Here is a 26,837-nt window from a genome sequence, read left to right as displayed (position 1 = left end):
GTCTAGAAATGTCCAAAGAGCTGAACGAGTTAAAAAACAGAAAAGACTCTTACTGGGATACAGGATATTGCATTGTCTGGGCTTTTTTCCCTGGTGGTGTGGACGTCACAGCACAGGCAGGATCAGCCAAAAAGCAGAGACAAGGTCAGAACCAGCTAGAGGTCAGGGCTGGAGGTCAGGGCTAGTAGTAGACACGTGTAGTCAATAAACAAGCTGAAGGTCAGGGCAGGGCAGGTAGGCAGAAATCATTATCAAAATGTAGTCCATGTTTAGCCAGAATTATTGAATTCCAAGGTTGAGCCAAGAGACAGATGCCAAGAACAATCCTAGCCGTAACAACTAATCAGATCCACATACACAATAGCAGTCTTCCACGTTTCTAATGTACTGACTGAGTGCTCTGCTATTAGTCTAGATGTAATTCTTCAGCATGATGTGGAGAATATTGTCCAACAGATGGTGGGCGCAAGCAGGTCAGTAGGTTTGAACACCTCTCTACAGCTGTGCGTGGATTTTTGTCATACATTTCTACAATGCATTGCGAGAGATTTACTAAAACTGGAGCATGCAGAATCTGGTCCAGCTGTGCATAGTAACCAATCATCATCTAGGTTTTATTGTCAAATCTTAAAGGAGTTCTAAAGGCAGAAGGTTTTTTATCCTAAAAAACTCTATGCAAAAAATGACCTGGTCATGAAGGAAGGTAAATCTTCTGTAGGTCAAGTGGTTAAAAAGTGCCCCAGAGTAATGGGTGTTCAATTTCCTAAAACCCACGTAAATCACCCTTTTGGTAACAATTGCCAACAATGGAATGTGGGAATCATTTGAATAAAGAGGTAAACATAACAATAATTGATGTAACTCCTTACATATACACCTATGAGGCATCTGGGTTGGACTGGCGAAACCAGTGCAAAACAGTGTTGTGTGACAGGCAAAGACTGAGAAATAAACAATATGGATATCTCTCCCTTAGCGCTCACGGCAAACATACAATATTAAAAAGCTACTATAGTATACTATAATAAAAAGTACCATAAATCAAACAATATGTCTAATTAAATATTTAAACATTAGTAGCGCTGGTATGGTCAAAAAGTCTCTTAAATTGATACACTATCCACCTTGAACGGTGGAAACAGCAAAATGTGGAATAAAAGATAGTCCACTCAAACAAAAAAGAATATAATATGTAATTTATTGATCTGGATGGCTCGCCATCACCACAATGCTTGTATAATAATCCCCCAAATGAAACTCACTTACCAGATATTACTGGTTTTCATGCATGTCTCCAAGTAGTTGTTATCTGCAGACCACTGCGTATCTCCGTCCAATATTGCAGGGTTAATGCATGGATATTAGGTGGCTGTTTTCAGCAATCACTGCATCTCTCCACCTGTATATTGCTCATTACAAGCAAGAAAAATAAGGGGGCACATAGCGGAACCCAGTATGTGGAAAAAATGTTTATTTAAATAATTGCTTGTGGATGTACACTTATAATAAAATCAATTGTTAAAAGCATAAGTATACTTGTAAAATCGCTCCCTCCGAGTGTACCTCTCACTGCTACAGCGGTGTTCCCAGGTAAGGCAGACAGGGGAATCGACAGGGTAATTCAACGGCTTAGATTGTGGTAAGCCATTGAATTACCTTAAAGGGGTTGTAAAGGTTTGTTTTTTATTTTCTAAATAGGTTCCTTTAAGCTAGTGCATTGTTGGTTCACTTACCTTTTCCTTCGATTTCCCTTTTTTTTTCTTTGTTTTCTTTGTCTGAATTTCTCACTTCCTGTTCCTCCTCAGTAAGCTGTTCAGTAAGCTGTTCTGGCTGACTAAACACCAGCTCGGATGATGGTGAGAAGTTTACTGAGGAGAAACAGGAAGTGGGAAACTCAGACAAAGAAAAAAATCATTTAGAAGGGAAATCGAAGGAAAAGATAAGTGAACCAACAATGCACTAGCTTAAAGGAACCTATTTAGAAAATAAAAAACAAAGATTTTCAACCCCTTTAAGTGAATTTCCTTTGGGGGATTATTATACAAGCATTGTGGTGATGACAATTCATCCAGATCAATAAATTACAACAAAGATTTATATTTTTTTTGTTTGAGCGGACTATGTTTTATTCCACATTTTGCTACTTCCACCATTCAAGGTGGATAGTGCATCAATTTAGGAGACTTTTTGACCATGCCAGTGCTACTAATGTTTAAATATTTATTTAGACATATTGTTTGATTTATAGCGTGGTGTGACAGGTGCTGGTGGTGAGAATTTTGTTGGTGCTGTAACATATCCAAAGACCCCATGTTGCCATCATTGAGCACTGCATATACCTCCCGTTCCTTGCAAGTTTACAGTGTTCATGCCTGTGTAGAGGGAAGAGGAGATATCTGCTGAAAGCTCCAGAGCTGGTTTATCAACAGGGATACAACAGCGACAACATTCTTTCCTACCCAATCCATATTTCTCTCAGGAAACCCTAGCCAGCTAGGTCTGTGACTATATCTTAAACTTAAAAAACTGTCATAATCTTTTATCTATAGGTACCTCAACTGTCAAATCTGAACACATACAGTAAAAGATAAGATTATATACTGTAATAGGAATGGGGACGAGAAGTGTGGTAACAGGGTTTGCAAACTGCATACAACTGCAGAAGACTTGTCTGCAGATTATTAAAAAGAATACAAATATCCAACCTATGCATGTGGTGCTCTTCAAAAAATAATGGATAATAATGGAGGAAATTTTTTTTTTACTTTAACACATGGCAAAGACTGAGCTTTGATTGTTTCATATCTATATGTATTTTTTTCTACTGCATCTCATTTCAGTTGATTAGGTGCAATAATATATTAAATGTTTTGTTCAGTTAAGGTCCAGAATGAGATTGATCAAGTGATAGGTCAACACACTCCATCAGCAGAAGACCGAACCAAGATGCCTTACACTGAGGCCGTAATCCATGAGATCCAGCGATTTGCCAATATTATCCCAACTGGACTGCCACACTGCACAACAGAGGACACTTTTTTAAGGGACTACCTAATCCCCAAGGTAAAGACCATAAGGTAGTCATAAGGTGTAAAAACCAAAGTGCCTATCTCAACTGTAAGTATGTACAGTAAAAAGCTACTTACCCGTGTCTGCTATTGATTTTTAATACCCAATTTGGAAGAAAATAAATGATCTCTTAAGTAATGTAATGGGAAAAGAAGTCACCCTCAGGCAGCACCCTGCTCCTCTGGATTTTAGACAACAGCTAAGCACTGGGGTTGATTTAATAAAGTTGCACAGAATATTTATTTTGTAAAGTGAACATTTATAAATTTAAAATTTACATTTGAACAGGGAAAGCTCCAGGGGAGTGCTTGAGCCTCAACAAAAACCTTTTCAAGCTACCCTGTAGCACATCTACCATGCCCTGCCTGTTGTCAGCTGGGGTTTGGCTACCTTCTGTCACCAACTCCATACCTGTCCATCTGCTAGGCACTGGAGACAAACAGGACTGGTCTATTTTTATATATATATATATATATATATATATATATATAGCACGCAGCGGGTAAAATAAGTATTGAACACCTCACCATTTTTCTAGGTAAATATATTTTTTCAATATATTTCTAAAGGTGCTAGTGAAATAAAATTGTCACCACATGTCGGAAACAACCCATGCAATCCACACATACAAAGAAACCAAAAATTTCAGGAATTAAGTTATGTGTAATAAATGGAATGGCACAGGGAAAAAGTATTTAACAGGCTAACTGAAATGTATTTAATATTTTGTACAAAATCCTTTGTTGATAATGACAGCTTCAAGATGCCTCCTGTATGGAGAAACTGGTCCCACGCATTGCTCAGGTGTGATTTTGGCCCATTCTTCCACACAAATGCCGCGTACACGCGATCGGAAATTCCGTCAACAAAATCTATGGGATTTTTTCCAATGGATGTTGGCTCAAACTTGTCTTGCATACACACGGTCACAAAATGTTGTCAGAAATACCGAACGTCAAGAACGCGGTGAGGTATGACGAGCTGAGAAAATTTAAGTTCAATACCCAGTGTGGCTCTTCTGCTTGATTCTGTGCATGCATAGAACTGTGCGTCGGAATTGTGTACACACGATTAGAATTTTTTTGACAACAGATTTTGTTGTTGGAAAATTTGTGATCCAGATCTCAAATTTTGTGTGTCGGAAATTCCGATGGAGCCTACACATGAATCAGAATCAGAATTTCCGTAAAAAAGCTCCCATCAAACATTTTCTGACGGAAAATCCGACCGTGTGTACACGACAAAACTTGAAGGGTCCGTGGGTCTCTTCCACGAACTCTGATCGTTAATTCTCTCTATAGATATTCTATTGGATTAAAATCAGATGATTGGCTGGGCCATTCTAGCAGCTTTATTTTCTCTTTCTTTGAAACTAATTGAGAGTTTCCTTGGCTTTGTGTTTGCGATCATTGTATTGCTGAAATGTCCACCCTTGTTTCATCTTCATCATCCCGGTAGATGACAGAAGAATTTTATCAAGACTGCCTTGGTACATTTTTTCATTCATCCTTCCTTCAATGACATGAAGTTTGCCAGTGCTTATGCTGAAAAACAGCCCCACACCATGATGTTCCCTCTCTCCAAACTTCACTGTTGGTATGGGGGTGTGTTTGGGGTGACGTGCAGTGCCATTTGGTGGTGTGTATTATGACAACCGAAGAGTTCAATTTTGGTCTCACCTGACCAGACTATATTCTCCCAGTATTTCACAGGCTTGTCTAAATGTTGTGCAGCAAACTTTAAATGACCTTCAATATGCTTTTTCTTCAGCAATGGAGTCTTGCATGGTGAGCCGTGCATACAGGCCAATGGCAGTTGAGTGCATTGCTTATGTTTTCTTTGAAACAATTGTACCTGGTAATTCCAGGTCTTTCTGAAGCTCTCCAAAAGTGGTCCTTGGCTCTTGGTCAACTCTTCTGATAATTGCTTTTACTCCTCTGTCAGAAATCCTGCGAGGAGCACCTGGTCGTGACTGGTTTATGGTGAAATGATGCTCTTTCCACTTAAAGACTATGGTCCCAACAGTGCTCACTGAAGCATTCAGAAACTTAGAAAACGTTCTGTAACTGATGCCCTCACTATTTTGCAACAATAAGGTTGCAAAAGTCTTGAGAGAGCTCTTTGCTTTTATTCATCATGAGATGTTTCTAGTGGGAATACTTGGTTAAGAGACAACTTTTTATAGGCCATCAGTTGAGACTGAACCAGCTGATATTCATTTGCTCTGACAAGGGATTGCTTTCTAATTACTGATAGATTTCAGCCGGTGTCTTGGCTTTCCATGCCTTTTTTTCACCTCCTTTTCTTTATGTGTTTAATACTTTTTCCTTGTTTCATTCAATTTTATTACACATAACTTAATTTCTAAGGCCGCGTACACACGCGCGGACTGTTCGCCCAACTTTGTCCGTCCAACAGTTTCGGCAAACAGTCCGCTCAAACTTAGCATGGACGGACATGGCCACACACGACGGACGAACAGTTTGCTGAAACCGTGCGCGATGACGTGAACGGCACGTACGACGGGACGAAAAACACGACGTCCTATACACTGCATTATAGCTTTCGGCGTGAAAATCCTTTCTGAGCATGCGCGCAACTTTGTTTGACGAACAAGCCTACACACGAGCGGACTGTTCGCTGAAACAAGGTTTCAGCGGACAGTTTTACGGAATTTCCGAAAAACCTTGTCCGTCCAACTGTCCGCTGAAACTGTCCGCTGAAAGCCCACACACAAGCGGACTGTCCGCCCAAACACTGTTCAGCGGACAAAGTTGGACGAACAGTCCGCCCGTGTGTACGCGGCCTAAATGTATTTGTTTTGGGTTTTTTGTGTATGTATGGATCGCATGGGTTGTTACCCATGTGGTGAAAATTTCATGCCAATAGCACCTCTAGAAATATATTTACCAAGAAAATGATAACGTGTTCAATAACTATTTTACCGGCTGTATTTTGAAGGCGAGAGCTGTGTCATATGTATGTACTATAGGGAATACAGCAAATAGGCTAAGGTTCTATTTAACTACTCCCCAGGGTTCACCGACACAAAAATATCCTTTGCATTGAAAGGGTTTCTATTTAATCTGCACTCAATTGTGTTTGTGTGGCACAGATTAAACGATTATATATTGGCAAGCTATGATAAGTGAGAGAAAGTCATAAATCCTGTGTAAGCTTTTATATTGTCCAACATGGGGCTTAGTTGAGGCAAGTGGAAAAATTGACCTGTAGGGTTATCTTACTGGTATTGCTATCTTGAAGTATTGATATTGCTGTAAATTATCTAGTTCTCAGGCAGGCAGATTCTACATCCCCAAGGATCTCCTTGATTTGTCATGTATATATCAAAAGTTTAAATTGAATTATTCCAATAAAAGTCAAGGGAGTCCAAGAGTGCCCCCTTCATCAAGGCTAGAAAAAACACAAGGGTATTTCCATATTATTCTGACATAAATACAATAATATCTCCTTGGGGTCATAATTAAAACAAATAAGGTCATATTGGAAGAATAAAAAAAAAATACTTCTGCACTGCTAATACAATAAAAACAGTGCTCTATATTTTAAATATAAGAGGTTGCTGCTTAACACAAATTGTCATTAGCAGACTAGAATAAAATAAAACAAAAGAATAAGTGAAGCTCTACCTCCTTGTGGAAATTGAAAAAAAGTACTATATATTATAATCACAAATTACATTGAAAATGGTGACCCCTAGTGGGAGTATTAGATATAACACAGAAATATATTGCATGAATCATAATAAAAATAACGTGTGCAACCAGTGACCTCTAGTGGATAAAAGAAATATAACATATGATAAAGTTCATCAATCCAGTGATATCTTCGGTAAACAAATGCTGTCCACACACAATCCAATGGTGAATACTAGCAAATGAGTGACTTATCACCCGGTGGACCCTGCACCAGTCAAACTATACGCTCACCTCCCAAATTGGCCCCCAATTAGGCCAAGTAGCACCTTCGCCTTTGGGGTCTCAATACAGTGTCTTTAAAGCTCCAAATAATAGACTCCTGCCAGCGTGATCTTTCATATATGATGGCAACATAAAGGTAAAAAAGGAACTGGCATAGTGTAATAATGTAAAACAAAATTGATTTAAAACACAAGCAACTATTCCACTCACATTTACAAATGCACTAGCCCTGGTGCATACAGGTGATGAACTTGAACATACACAGATCTGTCCCTGGGGTCACAAAATTTTCTGCAAGTCCTCGGCCCTGCTGCCCTCATGGGTGTACTTCCTACAACACCACAATGTTGTAGGTCAGTCCATAAATGCAGTTGGTCTGTATATGCAAGATAGCGGGCGTGCTTGCGGGTCCCATGGACTCGATGTCTGCGGGTGGCCGATGATCATGGCGAGGAGAGCCAGAATGGGGAACTGCCTATGTAAAAAAAGGCACTTCCCCGTTCTGCCTAGTGACATGACAGAGATCTACTGTTACCAGTGATCGGGAACAGTAATCCCTGTCAAGTTTCAGTAAGCCCACCCCCCCTACAGTTAGAACACGCTGAGGGAACACAATCCCTTGATTGCCCCTAGTGTTACCTCATCCCTGCCAGTGTCCTTTTTACATTGATTAGTGCATTTTTATAGCACTGATTAATGTAATAATGTCACTGGTCCCCAAATTACTGTAATTACTGTAATTTGGGGTCAGATTTGACCGCTGCAATGTCACAGTCCCGCTAAAAATCGCAGATCGCTATTACCAGTAAAAACAATAAAAGTTCCTAAATCTTTCCCATAGTTTGTAGACACGATAACTTTTGCGCAAACCAATCAATATACGCCTATTGCGATTTTTTTTTTCCAAAAAATATTTAGAAGAATATGTATCGGCCTAAACTGATGAACTAGTTTATATATATTTTTTAAGATTTGTATTACAGCAGTAAGTAAAAAAAAATAGTTTTTTTTCAAAATCGGCAGTCTTTTTTTGTTTATAGCACAAAAAAAGAAAAAAAGGGATCATGGATCAAATATCACAAAAAGAAAGCTCTAATTATGGGGAAAAAAAGGACATCAATTGTTTGGGTACAGCGTTGCACAACCGCGCAACTGTAAGTTAAAGCGATGCAGTGCTGTATTGCAAAAAATGCTCTGGTCATTAAGGGGGCAAATCCTTCCGGGACTTAAGTGGTTAAATCACCTTTGGCTTAACAAAAACAGCATTATTTCGAAATGGTAGTCTAATAACACACAGTCTTTGATTTAAGAAATATGTTTACAGTTCAAATTCAGATGAATTCTATGTAAAATTCTATTTGAAATTCAATTAGATTTTTGGAAATCACTAGGTGAGCAAGGGAGGAGGTGGAATCCTTATGGGTAGAGCTGCAAAGGGATGAATCTAAGAGGAAAGTAATACTGGGAGTATGCTATAGGCCCCCTAACCAGAGGGAGGAGGCAGAGATGGAACTCAAATCACAGTTTTGGTTAGCGACAAGGATGGGATGTGTTATCATAATGGGGGATTTTAATTATCCAGACATAGACTGGGTGGAAGGAACGCACATTCATCTAAGGCACTCCAGTTCCAAAATGTCTTGCAGGGCAATTTCATGATGTAGAAACATGGGGCAATTTAGGAAACAGTGACCACAGGTCAATTAGTTTCAGTAAAAGTTACACATACATAAGGGGAATACAAAGGCACTGAATTTCAAAAGAGCCAACTTCCCTAAACTACGAGCCTTGCTAGAAGATACAAATTGGCATAAAATCTTAGGAATAAAGAACACAGAGGAGAAATGGGTATGCTTTAAGAGCATATTAAATAGGGGCATTAGCCAGTGTATCCCATGGGAAAGTAATTTAAAAGAGTTAATAAAAGTCCTGGGTGGCTTAACTCCAACGTAAAAATATATATAAAAGCCAAGAAGAAGCCTTAAAAAAAATATAAGACTGAGGGATTATCATCAGCATTCCAACTTTATAAAAAATGTCCCAAGAAATGTAATCAGGGTGGCTAAGATAGAACACGAAAGGCACATAGCAGAGGAGAGTAAGAAAATCCCAAGAAATTCTTTAAGTATATAAATAGTAAGAAACGGAGGTCAGATCTTATTGGTGCCATAAAGAATGATGAAGGGATTCTGGTTACTAAGGATGGAGAGATGTCAAAGGTATTGAATTTATTCGTCTCCTCAGTCTTCATGAGGGAATCGGGGGGCTTCAGTAACTAAAACTGTTTATCCTCATGACATGTCACAGGAAGCACTCTCATGGATAACAAAGGACAGAATTAGAAATAGACTTGAAAAACGTAACATTAATAAGTCACCAGGACCAGTTGGCTTGCACCCGAGGGTTCTTAAGGAACTCAGTCAAGTAATTGCCAGAGCATTGTTCCTCATTTTTACGAATAGTCTACTGACTGGAATGGCACCAACTGATTGGCGAAAAGCCAATGTAGCACCAATATTTAAAAATGGGCCAAGATACATCTCTGTGAATTACAGACTAGTTCGCATAACATCAATTGTATGCAAGCTCTTGGAGGGGATGATAAGGCACTATATACAAGATTTTAGCAATGACAACTGTATCATTAGCAGTAATCAGCATGGATTCATGAAGAATTGTTCTTGCCAAATCAATCTATTAACCTTCTATGAGGAAGTGAGCTGCCATCTAGATAAAGGAAGGCCCATAGGCATGGTATATATAGATTTTGCAAAAGCATTTGATACTGTTCCCCATAAAAGTTTACTGTACAAAGTAAGGTCAATTTACATGGACCATAGGGTGAGTACATGGATTGAAAACTGGCTACAGGAGTGAGTTCAGAGGGTAGTGATAAATGTGGAGTACTCAGAATTGGCAGGGGTGGAAAGTGGGGTCCTCCAGGGTTCTGTCCTGGGACCAATCCTATTTAATTTATCTATAAACGACCTGGAGGATGGGATAAACAATCTCTGTGTTTGCGGACGATACTAAGCTAAGCAGGGCAATAACTTCTCCGCAGGATGTGGAAACCTTGCAAGAAGAGCTGAACAAATTACTGGAGTGGGCAACTACATGGCAAATTAGGTTTAATGTGGAAAAATGTAAAATAATGCATTTGGGTGGCAAAATATGAATGCAATCTACTCTACGTTTATTTATTTTTAAGAGGCGAAACCCTTTGTATCATATTTTATACTTCCTAAATAATTAGGACAAAAACAGAGATTGAACAAGGTAATGATGTAAGAGGAAGGCTCCTGATAGGACCTGGTATAGATTATTAGGAGATGAAGGAGGAGACATTTAGTATATCATAAAAAAATAAAAATAAAGACTGACATGGTGTTGAGGTCCATTCACCTACTACTATGCTGTATGGTTTAATGTGTAAAAATGTAAAATAATGCATTTGGATGGCAAAAATATGAATTCAATCTACTCCCAGAACCTCTGGGGGAATCTAGAGTGGAAAAGAACCTGGGGGTCCTAGTAGATGGCAGGCTCAGTAAAGGCATGCAATGCCAAGCTGCTGAAAGAAAAGCAAACAGAATATTAGCATGCATTAAAAGGGGATTAACTCCAGAGATAAAATGATAATTCTACCACTCTACAGGACTCTGGTCCGGCTGCACCTGGAGTACACTGTCCAGTTCTGGGCACCAGTCCTCAGAAAGGATGTGCTGAAATTGCAGAGAATCCAGAGAAGGGCAACAAAACTAAAAGGGTCTGGAGGACATTAGTTATGAGGAAAGGTTACGAGCACTGAACTTGTTCTCTTCGGAGAAGAGACGCTTGGGATACAAATTCAATGTACAAATACCGTTCTCGTGACCCCACAATAGGGATAAAACTTTTCCATATAAGGGAATTTAATAAGACATTCGCTATAATTAGAAGAAAAGTGGTTTAACCTTAAACTGTGTAGAGGGTTCGGTTAGGCTGTAGTTTCAGCAGGGAGCATCGATAATTAAAAAAAAAAGATTAGATAAGCATCTGAACGACCACAACATACAGGGATATACAATGTAATACTGACATAAAATCACACATAGGTTGAACTTAATGGACTTTTTTTTCAACCTCGCCTACTATCTATGAAATTCGAACAAATTTCTTTTTTCGCTATTTGGGTAAACTTTGTATAATACTGTACTCCGGGTATTTAGATATATCAAAATCGAAATAACGAATAACGAAAACGAAAAATTTGTCAGAATATTAATTCAGGACAAAAACAAACTGCACATATCTATTAGAGATATTCTAATGAGCTTGTAGAGATGTCCTTTAAGGAAATATATACTAATGAGGCACGTAAGTTGCCATTGCTGAACTCTTCTTCTGAAAATTCTAGTTGCCTGGTCATTGTGCTGACACAATGGCTTCAGTCCTTCACTGACTTTCAGCAAACAGATTAGTAGCTCTGACTTTAGACTTTCCTAAATTGACAGCTTTTTTAAGAATTTTAAGAAGTACAACCAAAGCTCATTTGGCTGTACTGCTCCTGTGGATCATAGGGGTGTAATTCGTTCTGCACTCCTATGACCTGTTTTTAGCAGACAGAAGGCTGAAGCCCGTGAGTGCAGGGGTGGGGGGGGGGGGGGGGCAGAGCAGAGAGCCTGTGACTGACAGTTACCAGCTCTCTGCTCGGGGAGCCGTGAGAACCGAACGGTGGCAGTCACCAACCGTTAGAGCAGATTCTTTATTTTTCCATGGAAAAAGTTCCGATTGGAAATTCCGATCGTCTGTAGCAATTCCGACGTGCAAAATTCCTACACATGCTCGGAAACAATCCGACACATGCTCGGAAGCATTGAACTTAATTTCCTCGGCTTGCCGTAGTGTTGTATGTCACTGCGTTCTTGACGGTCGAACGTTCAGAGAACTTTTGTGTGACCGTGTGTATGCAAGCCAAGTTTGAGCAGAATTCCGTTGGAAAAACCATCCAAGATTTTTTCTAAGAAAACTCTGATTGTGTGTGCACGTCATTAGAGCTGGCGGGGGACAGATGAAGCATTGGATGGATTCTGCATACACCTAGGTAAGTATGAATCTGAAAAAAACAGACTCGTACTTCTCTTTTAAGGGTCAGGCTCTCAGAAAGTGTAGCCGCTAGCCTTTTTTAGATGGAAGTCAGAAATGGCAATCTGTGTGTTCCACTCAGCACACGTGTTTTTTTAGATAAATGCATTAGCACAAAATGTCATTGTTTTAAAGTAGATATATAGTTAAAACATTTTCTGGGCTAGCGTGGGGAAGATTTGGAACCTAGGTTAGGTTTTCATTGCTGTCTGTGTCGTTATTGCAGAGCTGGTGACCCCGTCTTTGTGGATTTTCCTTACTTTGTAGAGATTTCCTTCTACTTTTTCCTGTGTCTCAGGGATAGAAAGTGAAGGAAATTTTCAACAGGACAGAAACAGCAAAAATAAACTGACCCTTCAATCCAAAATTTAACAAAAAGGTTTTGACTATACATACACTTTAAAACCTGTTAAACAACCTGTCAACAAAACAGAATACTACCATTTTTTTTATATGTACATGTATTAGTGATTAATTTGTCCCCTTTTTTTTACAAATACAAAAGTGCCCTGAGTCCCCCCCCCCCCCCCCGGCCGCTACGACACTGACAGCAACTTCCAACCACAGCCTTGGGGTATGTAAAATGACAGCACTGAGAATGTGTTTAGGGTACATTGCTGTCATTTTACATATCCTGTGGTGTCTATGTTATCTGTGTATAAAGCCTTGTCTGCAGTTATGATCACAGTGTGCTAAGATTGCTTTTATACATTTTATAAATTATCTTAGGGCACAGATGTATTCCCATTACTAACCACCGTACTAAAGGACCCGGAGCAGTTTCCAGATCCAGATGTGTTCTTCCCCAACAGATTTCTGGACAAAAATGGAGACCTAAAGAAGCACTCCGCTTTGCTGCCCTTTTCTACAGGTACTAAGTTCACTTTATATTATACCATGAGCATCTACTGTATAAATAATTTTATTATCCGATTTATAGAAAGTGTACCTGTGGCTTTATCCAGTGTGTCAGTGCACTCTGGGAGCACTCTGTGAACTTTATTATGCAAACTACAGCCATGCTCTGACTTATCAATCACTGATGGGTGAACGGTTCAACCTCAGCAGTAAAATCCACCTTACTGCTGACATGTGGTCCAGCAAGCATGGGCAGGGACAATATATATTGTTCACAGCACACTGGATATTGCTGCTTGCAACTCAAAAGGATGCAGGACAGGGCTCGGTGCTGCAGCTTGTTGTGCCCCCAGGTCTCCATACAGCTTGTGGTGATGATGCCAGACCTGTGAGCTCTATCCCCTCCTCCTCTGCCACCTCCATGCCCTCCTCTGCAGAATTTTCCTATGAACATGAGGTACCTCTTAAGCGTTCAAAGGGCTATTACCAGAGTCTGGTTCATGTGCAAAGTTGGTAGAGACATCCGCAAAGAGACTAAAAAAGCTGTAATTGCAGTGAAAGGTGGTTCTACAAAGTATTGGGGGGGGGGGGGGCGAATACAAATGTACCCCACACTATTTGTAAAAAATTTTGAAAACAATTTATAATTTTCCTTCCACTTCACAATTATGTGCCACTATGTGTTGGTCTATCATATAAAATCCCAATAAAATATATTTACGTTTTTGGTTGTAAATTGAGAAAATGTGGAAAATTTCAAGGGGTATAAATACCTTTTCAAGGCATTGTATAGTTTCAAATTTATTTAAAAAATCATAATTAAACATTCCATGATCGTAAAAGTACATGATGACAATTTCCAATTGTGATAAAGACATGTTAAACAGAGCTGACATAAAAGATATTCATATAATGATGGAGTAAATGCACGAAGATGTATTTGGACACTACTTAGAGCTTCCTGCTCTTCACTCCAGAGACTGGTTTAACATCCCATTGAGTATCAAATTTCTGAATAGTATAACTGCCCTCCCCCCCACTTCTAGGTCTAATATTCAACCGCCCTGAGTTATTTAACCTCTTTGGTGCTGCATAACATCTTCCTAAAATCTTCCATTTTGGGCCTGCTTAAGTGCGTCACCATTTCCATTTAATCTTAAAGCGGAGGTCCACCCTAAAGTGGACCTTCCGCTCATTGGAATGCTCCCCCCCTCCGGCGCCACAATTGGCACCTTTCAGGGGGGAGGGGGTGCAGGTACCTGTACAGTACAGGTATCTGCACCCACTCCTGGGATAGCTCTCTGCGGAAAGGGGCGTAGATTCGCCCCTTTCCGAAAGTCCCCCGCTGCCTGCTGGGAAACACACAGATCCCAGAGGCAGCGGGTCCATCCTTATTGCGCAGCGCGACTCGCGCATGCGCAGTAGGGAACCGGGAAATTCCTGATTCCCATACCCAAGATGGCGGCGGCAGCACCCAAGAGACGATCAAGAGATCGGCTTCGGGTGCCGACATCGCGGGTGCGCTGGACAGGTAAGTGTCACTATTTTAAAAGCCAGCAGCTGCAGTATTTGTAGCTGCTGGCTTTAAAAAAAAAAAAAACGCGGACTCCCGGTGGACTCCCTCTTTAAGAAGAGTTGCCAGCACTGAGGAAGAAACTGGCAATCTCCATGTTTTGCTCAGTAAGTGTTTCCTATAACCTTAATTTTCACTAAGTATAACTTAGTGACTCAACCTAACCCCAGATAAGGGATCAAGCCTTACCCCAATAATTATTGGGATAAAAACAAACTACTATTGGCTATGCCAACTATATTGCCAGTATATTGCCAAAAGTGAGTACACCCTCCCTCACATTTTTGTGAATATTTTATTATATCTTTTCATGTGACAACACTGACGAAATGACACTTTGCTACCGGTGTCATGTGACTCGTTAGTGTTACAAGGTCTCAGGTGTGAATGGGGAGCATGTGTGTTAAATTTGGTGTTATCACTCTGACTCCCTCATACTGGTCACTGGAATTTCAACATGGCACCTCATGGCAAAGAACTCTCTGAGGATCTGAAAAAAGAATTGTTGCTTTACATAAAGTTGGCCTAGTCTAAAAGAAGATTGCCAAGACCCTGAAACTGAGCTGCCACGTGGTGGCCAAGACCATACAGTGGTTTAACAGGAAAGGTACCAATCAGAACAGGCCTCGCCATGGTCGGCTAAAGAAGTTGAGTGCATCTGCTCAGCGTCATATCCAGAGGTTGGCTTTGGGAAATAGAAGTATGAGTGCTGCCAGCATTGCTTGCAGAGGTTGAAGGGGTGGGGGGTCAGCCTGTCAATGCTCAGACCATGCGCCGCACACTGCATCAAATTGGTCTGCATGGCTGTCATCCCAGAAGGAAGCCTAAGGCAGACAAAGGACATGGATTACTGGAGCCATTTCCTCTGGTCTGATGAGAACAAGATAAACGTATTTGGTTCAGATGGTCTCCAGCGTGTGTGGGGCAACCAGGTGAGGAGTACAAAGACAAGTGCATCTTGCCTTCAGTCAAGCATGGTGGTGGGAGTGTCATCGTCTGGGGCTGAATGAGTGCTGCCGGTACTGGGGAGCTACAGTTAATTGAGAAAATCATGAATGCAAACATGTACTGTGTCACCGAAGATTTGCATGATTCCCTTCCTTTGGAGACCGGGCTGCAGGGCAGTATTCCAACATGAAAACGACCCCAAACACACCTCCAAGATGACCACTGCCTTGCTAAAGATGCTGAGGGTAAAGGTAATTTACACAGACCTAAACCCTATTGAGCATTTGTTGGGCATCTTCAAATGGAGGGTGGAAGTGCGCAAGGTCTCTAACATCCACCAGCTCCGTGATGTCGTCATAGAGGAGTGGAAGAGGACTCCAATGGAAACCTGTGAAGCTCTCGTGAACTCCATGCTCAAGAGGGTTAAGGCAGTGCTGGAAAATAATGGTGGTCACACAAAATATTGACACTTTGGGCCCAATTTGGGCATGTTCACTTAGGGGTGTACTCACTTTTATGAGATACTGTACTTGGTTATACTAGGTGTTGAAGGTAGGAGGGGTGAGGCTTACTTGTGATTATATCCTATAGTGATGTAGGTGTTGTATAGAATCACTGAGCACAATGAAGGCCAAGGCACCAGGCATACGCCGAAGTATGTCAAATGCTGAAGATGCTTCAGCCACCATAGCGCTTAAAGACAGAAAAGATCAACTCCATAGGTAGCAGGATTGGTAAGAATTAACTCTTGTTTTTGCTGGAAAGCCTTTTTTTATGTAAATATAATGTCAGATTTGTTTTAGGATCTATCCATAGTAGGGGAAATTCTATTTCAGCATGGGCCACATCAGCATTATGGTTGCCCTCAAAGGGCCGGTTGTATCTGTAAGACTATATACATTTATCCAGGGAATAGGTGCAGGAACTCAACCACACTCCCCCTGCCAAATGGTGGGTTTGGCCAAATTGCAACAGTGGGAGGATCTTAAAGAGACAATAAATACCAGAAGTGCGTTATGTGCGCAGTTCAGGGATGCACTATGTACAGAGTGCAGAGTTCAGGGGTGTCCTATGTACAGAGCTCAGATTTCAGGGGTTTGTGTGTACAGAGTGAAGGATTGAGCAGTGAGCTGTATATAGAGTGCAGGGTTTAGGCGTTCAGCTCTCTTTCATATGCTGCCCACATCTCACTTCCACTCCTCCTCAGCTCTAACCTCTGCACCACTCTGTCCCACCCCTCCGCTTCTGCACAGATCTGGGCAGGCAGAGATCTGTGAGAGCCGCCAAGAGGAAAGACATGTACGTAGCTGTAGTGCAACGTAAGCGTAGGACATACATGACAGGGTGCAAGGCTTACGCAGGGGAATGGTACGAGGGGTTAAGAATGTTACAAGGCTTACCTGATTGGAGGATGGTGTAAGAGGGGGTGGAGTAGAGTTGATGTGAAGGCACGTGAGTCTAGGAGGGTCAGCAGTCTGGAGCAGCAGGTCAGGAGGAACGTTCAGGATCAGCTACCTGGAAAAGATGAGTGGGTTAGAGCAGCTTTGGGCCCAGCTTCGATCAGCCGCAGAACAGCATGGCGCAGACTGGTTACAAAGCCAAATTGCGGCCACCCTTCAGGGGGTAGGGCAGGGACCTTCCGCAGATGGGGTACCCTCGACACGGGCAAGGAGGTCTCGGCCCCCTGTGCGCCTTAGCCCTGACATTGCCCCCCGTACTCAGCGTCGGCTTGGGAGCCCCAGTTGGGCCCCTTCAGGCCCCCCTGCTAAGCAGACACCCCGGTCGTCTAGTGGGGGGCCTGGGAGGAATCCCCGTCCACGGCTGAGTCCCAGAGGGAGGGGGGTCACTCACCGGATCCTGCCTCAGGCCACCTCCAGGACCGCGCGATCGTTGGTGGTTCCAGTGGTTCCCCCTGGCGATGCTCCGGTCGGGGGGGCCGCTCGACGGGGGAGAGTGGGGTCCTCGGGCGCCGGCCTTGTCCCGGAGGCGGCCGTCGGCCTGCCACGTGTGGGCGCCATCTTAGCTTCGGGGGGGGGCCCATTAGAAGATGCAGAGCGGCAGTCGGGTGGCCACGCCTCCGGGCATGTTTCTGTGCCTGGGAGGGAGGGCCAGCGGAGGAACAGCGCGCGCGCGCTCGGCGCGGCGCACGCCGATGACGTCGGCGGAAGTGAGGTCGGCGCGACCGGAAGTGATGTCCTAGTAAACAAAAAACATGGCGGCCGCCATGTACAACGACAGGAAACCGGTCGGGAGCGGCCTGGGCCGTCTGGCATGCCAGCGCAGAGGCCCCCGAGGGTCAGGACACTGACGGAGGACAGCAGCATGGAAGAGGGAGAGCTGCAGGAGGACGAGTGCGATCCGGCGGCGGCAGTAGGGGCAGCGGCTGGAGAGCCTTCCAGGCAACAGCAGCCCGGTAAGTCCTTGGGGTCTGTGGGGGGGTTTCTTGCGGGGGTGAGTGGGGGGGATGCAGGGGTGGGGGGGGCAAAGGGGGGGGGGAGTTGTTGGTGGTGTTGAAAGAGCTGCTGCGCAGCCTGCAGGGCGACTCGGGGCCGGTGCACGCCCCGAGTACTCCATGGGTAGGGCCGCCCGCCGCGGCTCGGGTAGAGCTAGGGACGGCTGTCCCCTCCGGGTTGGGGTTGTCGGTGGGTGGGGTGGCAGCGGAGACGCAGACAGAGAGGGAGGTGCTGGCGCGGAAGGACGGCGAGGGACCAAGTGGGGCTGCGGTGGACAAAGACAAGGATGCTGAAAAGATTCGCTTGGCAGATGGGGCGAGGAGCGAAGTTTATGTGTGCTTCGAGGGACCGTTAGGGGCGCATTTGAAGAAGGAGGTGAGGGAGAAGATTTGGAAGGACGAGTTTGTGGAGATCTTCTCGTTGTTGCCGTTGGAGAAATTTAATTTGGACAGGGTCAAGCCTGATGAGAGCAAGAAAGAAGAGGAGGAGAAGAGGAGATATAGGCTTATTCCGCGCACGTTTGCGAATTGGCTGCAAGCGTTTGCGATTTTAGCTAGCGTGATTGGGGAAAAGGCGCCGGAGAATTGTTCGGCGTTGTTCTGTTACCTGGAGGCCATTAGTGAGGCGCACAGGGTTTATGGGGGCTTGGCCTGGTTACGTTATGACGAACAGTTTCGTCAACGCAAAGCGGTACGGACGTCCATTAGGTGGGACCACAAGGACATCAGCCTGTGGATGAAGTTGATGACTTCGGCCCGGGCCCCGGGACAGTTTTTTCCAGGGGGGGCCGGCGCCGCCGCCTCAGCGGGATCGCTGGCCCCAAAAAAGAAAGGGGTCTGCTGGCAATTTAACGACGGGACGTGCAAGTTTGGTAACGCCTGTCGTTACAAGCACGAGTGTTCGGGATGCAGTGGAGGGCACCCCTTCGCACGTTGTTTCAGACAGGGCAAAGGTCGTACTGGAGATTTCGCTGGAAAAAGGGATGACGCCGGTGAGGCTGGAAAGGATGCTTCCTTTCCTAAGTAGGTATCCTGATCGTGCGGCGGCGGGGTTGTTGGAGGCTGGTTTTCGGGATGGGTTTAGGATTCCGAGTGCGTTGAGGGAGGTTCCCCCGCTGGCCAAGAATTTAAGGTCGGCTTTGCTGCATGAACACGTGGTGTCGGCAAAATTGGCTAAGGAGGTGGCGTTGGGCCGGATGGCCGGCCCATTTCTTGCCCCTCCGATGGCGGATCTGGTGGTCTCGCCTTTGGGGGTTGTTCCGAAGAAGGAACCGGGGCAATTCAGGATGATTCACCACCTGTCTTACCCCAGGGGCGGATCGGTAAATGATGGTATTGACCCGCAAGCTTGTGCGGTTACTTATACATCATTTGATGCAGCGATAGCGTGGGTGAGAAAGTATGGCAGGGGGGCTCTTTTGGCTAAAACGGATGTAGAGGCGGCATTTCGTTTGTTGCCGGTACATCCAGGGAGTATGCGCTTGTTGGGTTGTTGCTGGCAGGGGTCGTATTTTGTCGATCGCTGCTTGCCCATGGGATGTTCTATCTCGTGTGCACTTTTTGAGCTGTTCAGTTCGTTTTTTGAATGGGCTGTACGGGAGACGGCGGGAGTCAACTCGGTCATACATTACCTGGATGACTTCCTGTGTGTAGGGCCGCCAGGATCCCGCGGCTGCGGGATACTGCTGGGGACGTTGCAACATTTGGCCGAACGGTTTGGGGTTCCCTTGGCGAGGGAGAAGACGGAGGGTCCCAGGTCGGAGATAGTGTTTTTGGGAATCACGATTGATTCCATGGCCATGGAATGTAGGTTGCCTGAGGAGAAGGTGGTGGCGCTGCGGCAGGAGGTGGTCGCAGCGCGGGGAAAACGAAAACTCAGGTTGAAGGAATTGCAATCGCTCCTGGGCAAATTGAATTTTGCTTGCAGGATTATGCCTATGGGGAGAATTTTTTGCAGGAGACTGGCGGCAGCCACAGCAGGGGTGAAGGTGCCCACTCATTTTGTGCGGTTGTCCAGAGACTTACGGGATGATCTGGGTGTATGGGGGGTGTTCCTGGTGGAGTTTAATGGGAGAGCGATTGTGCAGGAGGGACCGGTCAGCAACGCTGATTTGGTTTTGTTTACTGACGCAGCGGGTTCGGCAGGTTATGGAGCTTATTGCCAGGGGCAATGGAGTGCCGAACCATGGCCGGACTCTTGGAGGGAGGCGGGGTTTTTAACTAACCTGGCGTTACTGGAGCTTTTTCCCATAGTTCTGGCAGTGGAATTGTGGGGGGACAAGCTCCGGGATAAAAAAGTGCGCTTCCATTGTGATAACATGGGAGTGGTGGTGGCCATAAATAATGTTTCGGCCTCCTCCCCCCCGGTGGTTAGGTTGTTAAGGAGGTTGGTACTCAGTTGTTTACGGATTAATGCGTTTGTTTATGCGGTGCATATCCCTGGGATTGAGAATAAGTTGGCGGATGCTCTGTCTCGTTTCCAGTGGGAGGACTTTCGCAGAATGGCTCCGGACGCGAACAGACGCGGGGACCCGTGCCCTCCAGAGATGTGGGGGATTGCGTTGGAATCATCGGAGGACTGATTCAGCAGTCGTTGAGTGCAGGTACTCGAGCGGCTTATAATGCAGTGTGGAGGGAATGGTCGAACTGGTTGGGTGAGGTTGGGGGGTCGGAGGGCCCGGCTGAGCTGCTGCGGTGGGTATTGGGTTTTATCTGTTACAATTATGTGTCTGGGGTGTCGGGCTCGGCAGTCAGCAAGAAAATGTCGGCTTTGGCCTTTTTGTTTCAATGTAAGGGGTTGGCGGATGTGACTAAGAATTTTTTAGTTAAAAAGGCGTTGAGGGGTTTTAGAAAAGGGGCGGCAAAACGGGATTTGCGGCGCCCGATTTCTTTTGAAGTTTTGGGTATTTTGTTGAGCCACGTCCGGGAAGTGTGTTCTCTGGTTTTTGAACAACTACTTTTCCGAGCTGCTTTCCTGGTGGCATTTTTTGGGGCGTTTCGGATAGGAGAATTGGTGTCGCCATCTAAAACAGCTCCGGGGGGTTTGGGGAGGGGTGACGTTTCATGGGCCCCTTCTTCGGTGGTGATTTTGGTCAGGAAGTCCAAAACGGACCAGTTGGGTAGAGGGGTGCGGGTAACATTGTTTCGGGGGACGGACCCTAGTTTTGTCCGGTGGAGGCTTTAAGGGTTTATTTGGAGGTTCGCCCGGACCGGGACGGGGTGTTATTCATGCATGCGGATGGTTCGTGCCTTTCGCGGTTTCAATTTACGGCAGTGTTGAGGAAGTGTTTGCGGAGCGGGGGTTTGTCTCCGGGAGAGTATGCTGCTCATTCCTTCCGGATAGGGGCGGCCACGGAGGCAGCTAGATGGGGATTGCCGGAAGAGGTTATTAAGCAAATTGGGAGGTGGGAGTCTCGGAGGTATCGGCTTTATGTGCGACCGCACCTCGTGTAAAAGGGGTGGGAGTATGGTCATTGGAGTGGTCGACTATATGTTTTTGGTTGTTTTGGGTTGGGTTGGTTAATTTTTGGTTATGTCATTTCAGAGCCGGGATGTCTCATTTGGATTTTGGGACATTCTTTTGTGTTCTGGGGGGCTAGACGGGCGGATGTACGGCCGGACGGCAGGCAACTCAGACTGTCCAGGGATGAAGGCCGGGTTCGATGGATTGGCATCCCGGGACTGATGTGGCACAGGGTGGTGTCAGAGGTTCATCGCTATGCGGGCCTGGATCGGGCACCGGACGTACTGGTCCTACATGTGGGAGGTAATGACTTGGTTGTCAGGCCGATGCGCAACATCATTAAAGACATACGGTGGGACTTCCTCAGGCTTCGTACTGCCTTCCCGGACATGATTATTGTGTGGTCCGATATTGTGGCCCGCATGTCTTGGAGGGGGGCCCGGTCTTGTGAGAAGATTAATAGGGCCCGGATTAAGGTGAACAAAGAGGTGGGGAGGTTTGTTGCCCGGAATGGTGGTATTGTGGTGAGGCATTGGGAGTTGGAAGTGGAGACGTGGAGGTATTTACGGGGGGATGGTGTCCACCTTAACCCAATCGGGATTGACCTGTGGGCTTTGGGTTTGGAAGATGGCATTGGCAGGGCTCTGCAGGTGTGGCGGCAGGCACAAGGGTGAGGTGTCACTCTTGTGCTGCTGTGGCGGTAGGGTCCTTGACGGCTGGTATGCAATCTATCTGTTCCAAATTAGGTTTTAGTAAAGTTAGGACCCATCATGGGTATGGAGTCCTCCCGGGTGGTCTGGCGGCTGGCCAGACTGACGGGCTAATAAGTTGGGGGTCTGTGGTCAATTGGTAAGTCCCCGAGGCAAGTTGGCGGCTGGGGACGAATGCCATAATAAGTTGGGATTACAGGCTCAAGTTGAAATGGGGTCGTCAGGGATCAACAACTGTTTATCTGATGAGCTGGTTTTGGTTACAAGAAAATATATGGTAAAATAAAATGGTTACAGAAGTTTTAAAGAAAAAGTTTTAGTTTGGTTTATTGTTTAAATAAAGGCCTGGAAAGGCCATTTACATCCAGCAGGTGTCTGTGTCATTTTTTATAAGAAAAGGTATAAAAGGGGTGTACATGTATGGATTGGCGTAGTAAGGTATCTGGCTACCTTGTCAAGACATGTACGTAGCTGTAGTGCAACGTAAGCGTAGGACATACATGACAGGGTGCAAGGCTTACGCAGGGGAATGGTACGAGGGGTTAAGAATGTTACAAGGCTTACCTGATTGGAGGATGGTGTAAGAGGGGGTGGAGTAGAGTTGATGTGAAGGCACGTGAGTCTAGGAGGGTCAGCAGTCTGGAGCAGCAGGTCAGGAGGAACGTTCCCGCCCGCCCGCCCTGTTAATGGGGAGGGTTGGTTGGATATGGGGTGACCATGAGTACGCGTGGCGGTAGGGTCCTTGACGGCTGGTATGCAATCTATCTGTTCCAAATTAGGTTTTAGTAAAGTTAGGACCCATCATGGGTATGGAGTCCTCCCGGGTGGTCTGGCGGCTGGCCAGACTGACGGGCTAATAAGTTGGGGGTCTGTGGTCAATTGGTAAGTCCCCGAGGCAAGTTGGCGGCTGGGGACGAATGCCATAATAAGTTGGGATTACAGGCTCAAGTTGAAATGGGGTCGTCAGGGATCAACAACTGTTTATCTGATGAGCTGGTTTTGGTTACAAGAAAATATATGGTAAAATAAAATGGTTACAGAAGTTTTAAAGAAAAAGTTTTAGTTTGGTTTATTGTTTAAATAAAGGCCTGGAAAGGCCATTTACATCCAGCAGGTGTCTGTGTCATTTTTTATAAGAAAAGGTATAAAAGGGGTGTACATGTATGGATTGGCGTAGTAAGGTATCTGGCTAGTGATGGACGAACTTCCGACGGGACGTTTCGCGAACGCGAAACGCGAACGGACACAAACGTTCGCGAAAACGACCGTTCGCCGCGGGCTCCATTGACTTCAATGGGAGGCGAATTTCGCAAACCTTTAGGTCGAATTTGCGGCCACGGGGTAATTATTAGGGGGTAGCACGTAGTCCCACCACCTGGACAATAGCATAATACATGTATGAGGTGAATTTGGGATCGATAACTACAAGCATTTTTTTTTTATTTGGGAAATTGTTCTGACAATTCAGGACTATGGAGCTAATGAAGGCAATGGAGGAGAGGGAAGGTCAGGGACCAGGGTAGGCAAACAAGAGGGTGCAGGAGATACAGAGCACTGACAGCAGCACCGTAATACAGAGCACTGACATCAGCACCGTGACATACAGCGCTGACAGCAGCTCCGTGACATACAGCGCTGACAGCAGCTCCGTGACATACAGCGCTGACAGCATCTCCGTGACATACAGCGCTGACAGCAGCTCCGTGACATACAGCGCTGACAGCAGCTCCGTGACATACAGCGCTGACAGCAGCACCGTGACATACAGCGCTGACAGCAGCTCCGTGACATACAGCGCTGACAGCAGCTCCGTGACATACAGCGCTGACAGCAGCTCCGTGACATACAGCACTGACAGCAGCTCCGTGACATACAGCGCTGACAGCAGCTCCGTGACATACAGCGCTGACAGCAGCACCGTGACATACAGCGCTGACAGCAGCTCCGTGACATACAGCGCTGACAGCAGCTCCGTGACATACAGCACTGACAGCAGCTCCGTGACATACAGCGCTGACAGCAGCTCCGTGACATACAGCGCTGACAGCAGCACCGTGACATACAGCGCTGACAGCAGCTCCGTGACATACAGCGCTGACAGCAGCTCCGTGACATACAGCGCTGACAGCAGCTCCGTGACATACAGCGCTGACAGCAGCTCCGTGACATACAGCGCTGACAGCAGCTCCGTGACATACAGCGCTGACAGCAGCTCCGTGACATACAGCGCTGACAGCAGCTCCGTGACATACAGCGCTGACAGCAGCACCGTGACATACAGCGCTGACAGCAGCTCCGTGACATACAGCGCTGACAGCAGCTCCGTGACATACAGCGCTGACAGCAGCACCGTGACATACAGCGCTGACAGCAGCTCCGTGACATACAGCGCTGACAGCAGCTCCGTGACATACAGCGCTGACAGCAGCTCCGTGACATACAGCGCTGACAGCAGCTCCGTGACATACAGCGCTGACAGCAGCTCCGTGACATACAGCGCTGACAGCAGCTCCGTGACATACAGCGCTGACAGCAGCTCCGTGACATACAGCGCTGACAGCAGCTCCGTGACATACAGCGCTGACAGCAGCTCCGTGACATACAGCGCTGACAGCAGCTCCGTGACATACAGCGCTGACAGCAGCTCCGTGACATACAGCGCTGACAGCAGCTCCGTGACATACAGCGCTGACAGCAGCTCCGTGACATACAGCGCTGACAGCAGCTCCGTGACATACAGCGCTGACAGCAGCACCGTAAGCAGCCCCAGGAGGAAGTCAGCACAGCACAGGGATGGTGTGATCCCCTCATAATAAGAACCCCCAGGAGGAAGTCAGCACAGCACAGGGATGGTGGGAGCCCCTCATAATAAGAACACCCAGGAGGAAGTCAGCACAGCACAGGGATGGTGGGAACCCCTCATAATAAGCAGCCCCAGTAGAAATATGACACCGCTCAACCTCTTCAAAGAGGAGGGTAGGGGCATATAGTACGGTGTGCTTTTTTGGGTCAGGGAAGTGAGCCAAATGAATTAAGAAGGTCTGTGTGCTTGATTCCAAAAATTGTTTATAGACATATACATGGTCTACTGATCACATGTGTTGAATTCCTCCGAGATCCATGCCTCATTCATTTTTAGAAATGTGAGGTAGTTAACACTGTGGTGAGCTAGGCGAGTACGCTTATCGGTCACAATCCCCCCTGCTGCGCTGAACGTCCTTTCGGACAGGACACTGGATGAGGGGCAAGCCAACAGTTCGATTGCAAATTGGGCAAGCTCTGGCCAGAGGTCAAGCCTGCCCACCCAGTAGTCTAGGGGTTCATCACTCCTCAGAGCGTCCACATCGGCCGTTAACCCAATGTAGTCGGACACCTGACGGTCTAGGCGTTCCCTGATGCTGGATCCGGATGACACCTGTCGATGGGTCGGCTGAAAGAATGACCTCATATCCGAAGTCACCAACACATCTTCAAACCGGCCTCTTCTTGCAGGCGCTGTTGGATTGGTACCCGCAAATCCTTCTCTGGGAGTGGGAATTGCTCCTCTGCCAGCGCACGCAAAAGCAGAATGCAGCATTTCTCGAAGCAAGGCCTGGAAGTGCTGCATTCTGACAGCCCTCTGCGACGGCGGTAACATTTCCGCCATTTTGTGTTTGTACCGGGGGTCTAAGTACGTTGCCACCCAGTACTGGTCCTTGACCCTCATGCTTTTTATACGGGGGTCCCTATTAAAACACTGGAGCATGAAGGCCCCCATTTGCACTAAAGTGGAAGCGGTGTGGTGGCCTGGCTCCTGCTCATCATCCAGGATAATGTCGTCCTCTTCATTCTCCTCTCCCCATCCTCGCACAACAGGGATCCCAGAAAGGTTTAAAGCATGCTCTTCTTGCTCCTGCTCATCCGCCCCGGCACCATCCTCCTCTGACTCCTCATCAGACTCCTGTTGTTGACTTGTCTCAGATAGAGTAGCCCCCCCTGGGAATTCATCCAGCATTGCGACTTCCTCATCTTCCCGCTCCTGCTCCTCCACAGCCTGATCAATGACACGACGCAATGCACGCTCCAGAAAGAAGGCATAAGGTACCATGTCACTGATGGCGCCATGGCTGCGACTGACCAGTTTGGTGATCTCCTCAAATGGCCGCAGAAGTCTGCATGTGTCGCGCATGAGCAGCCACTGGCGCGGTGAAAAAAAACCCAGCTCCCCAGAACCGTTTCTTTCGCAGAGTTCATACAGGTAGACGTTAACTGCACGTTTCTGCTGGAGCAGCCTATCAAGCATATAGAAGGTTGAGTTCCATCGCGTCGGGCAATCGCAAATAAGACGTCTGACCGGCAGATGGTGTCGCCGCTGAATGTCAGCAAGGCGAGCCATGGCCGTGTAAGATCTTCTGAAATGGGCCGAGATTTTCCTTGCCTGCCGCAAGATGTCCTGGACCCCAGGGTATTTGACAAGGAATCGCTGCACGACCAAGTTTAAGACGTGTGCCATGCACGGCACGTGCGTGATTTTGCCCTGTTTCAATGCGCTAAGCAGATTGGCACCGTTGTCACACACCACTTTACCAACTGTCAAATTGAGCGGTGTTAGCCACTCATCTGCCTGTGAACGCAAAGCTGAAAGGAGTGCCGGGCCAGTGTGGCTCTTTGCTTCCAGGCACAACAGACGCAGCACGGCATGGCAACGTCTCACCTGGCA

The 26,837-nt window shown here is 46.0% G+C and overlaps 1 protein-coding gene across 1 annotated transcript in view; it reads left to right on the top strand.

Moving 5' to 3' along the window:
• Nucleotides 1–26,837, top strand: part of LOC143982515 (cytochrome P450 2G1-like) — a 70,796-nt gene that overhangs the window by 39,537 nt on the left and 4,422 nt on the right. Inside the window, exons 7-8 of the mRNA XM_077481333.1 lie at nt 2,879–3,063; nt 12,864–13,005. Coding sequence (XP_077337459.1) covers nt 2,879–3,063; nt 12,864–13,005 — 327 coding nt within the window. The remainder of the gene's footprint in view (nt 1–2,878; nt 3,064–12,863; nt 13,006–26,837) is intronic.

The sequence above is a fragment of the Lithobates pipiens genome, unplaced genomic scaffold, assembly GCF_037356315.1.
Source record: "Lithobates pipiens isolate NorthernLeopardFrog02 unplaced genomic scaffold, aLitPip1_a1.2 Scaffold_1, whole genome shotgun sequence".
Taxonomy (NCBI): domain Eukaryota; kingdom Metazoa; phylum Chordata; class Amphibia; order Anura; family Ranidae; genus Lithobates; species Lithobates pipiens.
The sequence above is the reverse complement of the archived record's forward strand: the minus strand, read 5'-3'. Positions and strand labels throughout refer to the sequence as shown.